This window comes from Muscardinus avellanarius (assembly GCF_963383645.1).
Source record: "Muscardinus avellanarius genome assembly, chromosome: 14".
NCBI classification, from domain to species: Eukaryota; Metazoa; Chordata; class Mammalia; order Rodentia; family Gliridae; genus Muscardinus; species Muscardinus avellanarius.
Window position 1 is genome coordinate 86,660,220 of NC_137800.1, and position 4,083 is coordinate 86,664,302.

Consider the following 4,083-nt stretch of genomic DNA (forward strand, 5'->3'; position numbering starts at 1 on the left):
TGGGAGGGATAAGGTTTACAGCCAGCCTCGGTAATTTAGCAAGAAATTTAGTGAGACCCTGTATCAAAATAAAAAAAATAAAGCAAGGCTGGGGTTTAGCTCAGAGGTAGAATGCCCCTGTGTTCCATCCCCAGGACCAGAATGAGAATAAGGGCAGGGTCGGAAAGGGCGACAAGGCATCTCTAAGCGTAGTCTCCTGATTTTCTTTGTCTGGGTGAATGTCTCTTCTGAGCAATGGGCATTCATGAGCTTTAATGCCAGCCCACAGGACAGAGTGAAGAAGATCAGTGAGCATGTGAGGTCTAAGACCAGGTCCTTCTGCCGGGCTCCAAGACCCTAAAGCCACAGAGAAGTCTGTCATCTTATGGCATCGACAAGGAGAAAACCATCCACCGCACCCTGAAGGTGGTGAGGTCTTTGGTGGAGTGCGGCGATGAGGGGAGAAGGCACCTCCTCAGGTGCAAAGGTCCAGCTCCGTGGCCCAGGCGAAGGCGATGATCAAGGCTGTGGCCGGCATGGCCCCTGAAACCCAGATTGTGATGACAACGGAAAGAGACTGGAAGATGGGACGCTCATGGCAGATCACACCATCAGAAAGGGCACCGTCTTCTTCCTGGCCGAACACTGCACTGGGGGCTGGCGGCCCTGAGGATGGTGTCTGCAAGGAGCCAACGACTTACTTGCTTTTTGCTGTTACTAACCACATCCTTTGATGGTTTCTCAACATTAATGATAATAAGATAAATAGAGTAAGATTTGGGGTGGGAAGAATGAAGACTAGTTTTCTACTTGGTGATTCTTTGTTTTCTAATATTAAGTGGCAGGATTGCTTGTATTACTGAAAATAGAAAATAAAAATTTAAGGCACCTTAGAGATAGAATTCCTTTCTCTATATCTCCTGATAAAATAACAACAACAGCAACAGCAACAACAACAACTCCTATTTCCTCTTGTCCAACAGGAAAAGATAGTGCGTTTCAGGTTAGGATTCAGTTCTCAATTTTCCTATTTCTGTTACTCACTAATTGTTGAACCAAATTCAATTTTCACTTAGAGCAGGGTGAGATGATTTCATATGAAATGAATTTTTGACTCCAACATGATTGTGAACTAATTAATAAATACTTTAGGAATTCAGTCAAATGGCTTCCCCTTCTCCTTATTTAAAGTGGCTTGTTAAGCAGTGAGATCTGGCACCCCCTCCTTTTATCCTGCATGCCCCCCCCCCCATTAGATTTGTTGACTGTCTCTCACAGGGGTTGATGTGCTCCAGGAGGAAATGGACTCCCCAGAAGGGAAGGGATTGTGGCTCTGTCTCTCCCCTGCCTGCGTTAGGGCCCCACCGGCTTCCTCTAGGCTGGGGCATCACTCTGGCTGGGGGGGGGGGGGACTCCACCCTCTGCTTGGTTTCTGACTGATGGGGCATTTTTCTTTCCTGCCGCCTTCACCATCCGACCCCAGCTCCTCCCTTGAGAACTTGAGTCTCTTTCTTCCAATATTTACTGCCCTGTCTCACTGACCCTCCCTCCGGTCTCCACACTGGCCACCTGGAGATTTTTCTCACAACCTGAATGATGCCCGCCTTCCTCCCTGGCGGTCCTGATTCCATCTCTCCCTTACAGGCTGTCCAGGAGCCACCTCTGCAGGAGACCTTCCTGACCCACACGCACCGTCCCCCAGGCTCAGGGGCAAGTGCTCGGGCGGTGTCCCCGGGGTGGATCTGTGTGAGGCCGGACTGGTTTCCCAAGAAGAGAAGCCAAGGCTCTTTTTTTTTTTTTTTTTTTCTTTCTGTAAGGGATCTTCTGCAGGGTAGGGCTTGACTTCCTTGTTCACTTTAGGGACCCCTGACAGCTGAGATGCGGGGGGGGGGGGAGGGCTTCTGTAGACTTCCATCAGAGTGGGAGAAGTCCTCACAAGGCACATCGTCTTACGGGCCCAGAAGGGATGGTTACAGGATCCCAGGAGGGTGAGGGAGTCCTTTTACCAGGACAAACCCTGAGAGTTTTCCCCCTCTCCCTAACTGCGTTTATATACAGGATACAGGGTTTTCCCTCAAGACCCAGAACCTGACCCGAAGAAAGGCAGGGCCTCCTCCATTAACCCTGGACGGCCAGAGTGCAAAGCTTGCAGGGTCCAGTACCAACACGGACAGCTGGAAGGCGCCGCCGACTCTCCATGGCTCATCCTTGGGCCTGGGCGCCAGCTCCCTCCTCGGGGACCCACTCAGCGTCCCGCGTGCCCTCTGCCCAGCGCCCCCAGCAGCCTCCTGGCCGCCCCCTTCACTTCTTTGTTCCTGAGCGTGTAGATGAGCGGGTTGAGGGCCGGCGTGACCACCGTGTAGAAGAGCGACACGAACTTGCCCCGGCCCTGGTCGTAGCTGCGTGTGGGCTGCAGGTAGGTGTAGATGGCCGAGCCGTAGAAGAGGCAGACGGCGGTCAGGTGGGAGCCGCAGGTGCCCATGGCCTTCCTCCGGCTCCCGCTGGACCGCATGGCCCAGACGGCGCGGCCCACGGCGCAGTAGGAGGCCAGGATGACCCCGGACGGCAGCAGCAGGATGACCACGCGGGCGGCGAACATCTGGCGCTCCACGGCGTCGGCGCGGCCGCCGCAGGCCAGCTTGAGCAGCGCGGGCAGCTCGCAGATGAAGTGGTCCAGGCGCAGGGGCGGGCACAGCGGCCGCGCGGCCAGCAGCGCCGTCTGCGCCGCCGAGTTGGCCAGGCCGCCCAGCCAGGAGCCGCCGGCCAGCGCGCGGCACAGGCGCGGCGAGGCCAGCGCGGCGTAGCGCAGCGGCCGGCACACGGCGGCCGCGCGGTCCAGCGCCATCACGGCCAGCAGCACGCACTCGGCCGAGCCCAGCGCCAGCGAGGCGCACAGCTGCGCCAGGCACCCGCCGCGGCTCAGCCGCAGCGCCGGGCCGCGCAGGCTGGCCAGCAGCGCGGGCACCACGCTGGTGGTGAAGCCGGCGTCCACCAGCGCCAGGTGGCCCAAGAAGTAGTACATGGGCGTGTGCAGGCGGGGGTCGCGCACGGCCAGCAGCACCAGCGCCGAGTTGCCCGTCAGGGTCAGCAGGTAGCAGAGCAGGACCAGGGCGAAGAGGGCCGGCTGCAGGGAGGGCCAGTCGGAGAAGCCCAGCAGGAGGAACCGCTCGTCCGCGCTCTGGTTGGCCTGCAGGAAGGGGCACCCGAGAAGGTGGGGAAGGACGAAATGAAACAGGGGGATGCTCCCCGGACCCGCGCAGGGCGACCAGGGATGGAGGGGGCGGAGCTGGGGAGAGACAAGGCGCACCACACGTTATCCATGGTAATTCCACTTACACACCTGAGCCCCGAGGTTAGAGGGCCGCGTGCCAGTGCGCCTTGGTTCGTAGGTTTATAAGACCCCCTGAGGGAGATAGAAGGCCTCTACTCTGGATGAACTAATCGGGGCTCAGAAAGGCTAGTGAGGTCTTTTTTTTTTTTTTTTTTTTTTGGTGGTACTGGGGTTCCTGGAAGCCCTTCTACCTCCGGGCTACACTCCCAGACCTATTTTTGCATTTTTATTTGGAAACAGGGTCTCCTAAGCCAGCGCGCGGGGCTAGCTTCGAACCTGCGCGATCCTCCTGTCTCTGCCTCCCAAGCGCGGGGATTACAAGCGTGCGCCACCACGCCCGGCTTAGTGAGGTCTTTCTAAGGTCCTAGCTAGCCAGCGGCTCCGAGTGACTGCCCCCCCGGGCCTCATTTCCAAATCGGTGCTCTTTCGGCCACTTTCTGGTTCAATTTTTACTCCCAGGGGCCAAATCTAGTCTACCTACTACATGGCAGCTCTTCAAGATTTAAAAAAAAAAAAAAAAATATATATATATATATATATATATATATATATCTGTTTTTGGTACTGGGGACTGAATCCAGGGCCATCTGACCTCTACCTCTGAGCTATACCCCCAGCCCTTTTTATTTTGAAGCAGGGTCATGCTAAGTTGGGGAGGGCCTCCCTAAGTTTCTGAAGCTGGCCTCAAACCTGTCTTAGCTGATCATCCGCTGGGGCCCTCCAGTCCCACCTTCCAAGTACGCGATTGCAGGCGTGCCTGCGCCCTTTAGATA

General features: G+C 56.4%; 2 protein-coding genes across 2 annotated transcripts; one reads left to right on the forward strand and one right to left on the reverse strand.

The window, feature by feature from the left end:
• Positions 1–244: 244 nt before the first annotated feature.
• UBD (ubiquitin D) lies at positions 245–649 on the forward strand (the record flags this gene model as incomplete). The annotated part of the gene is given in 4 exon segments (XM_080710340.1): positions 245–305; positions 308–451; positions 454–540; positions 543–649. Coding segments are annotated over 4 exon segments (399 nt in total).
• Positions 650–2,224: 1,575 nt separating this feature from the next.
• On the reverse strand, positions 2,225–3,160 carry OR2I1 (olfactory receptor family 2 subfamily I member 1; the record flags this gene model as incomplete). The annotated part of the gene is made up of 1 exon (XM_080710341.1): positions 2,225–3,160. The coding sequence occupies exon 1, from the start codon at positions 2,999–3,001 to the stop codon at positions 2,225–2,227; it is 777 nt and encodes a 258-aa protein (XP_080566467.1). The 5' UTR covers positions 3,002–3,160.
• Positions 3,161–4,083: the final 923 nt, after the last annotated feature.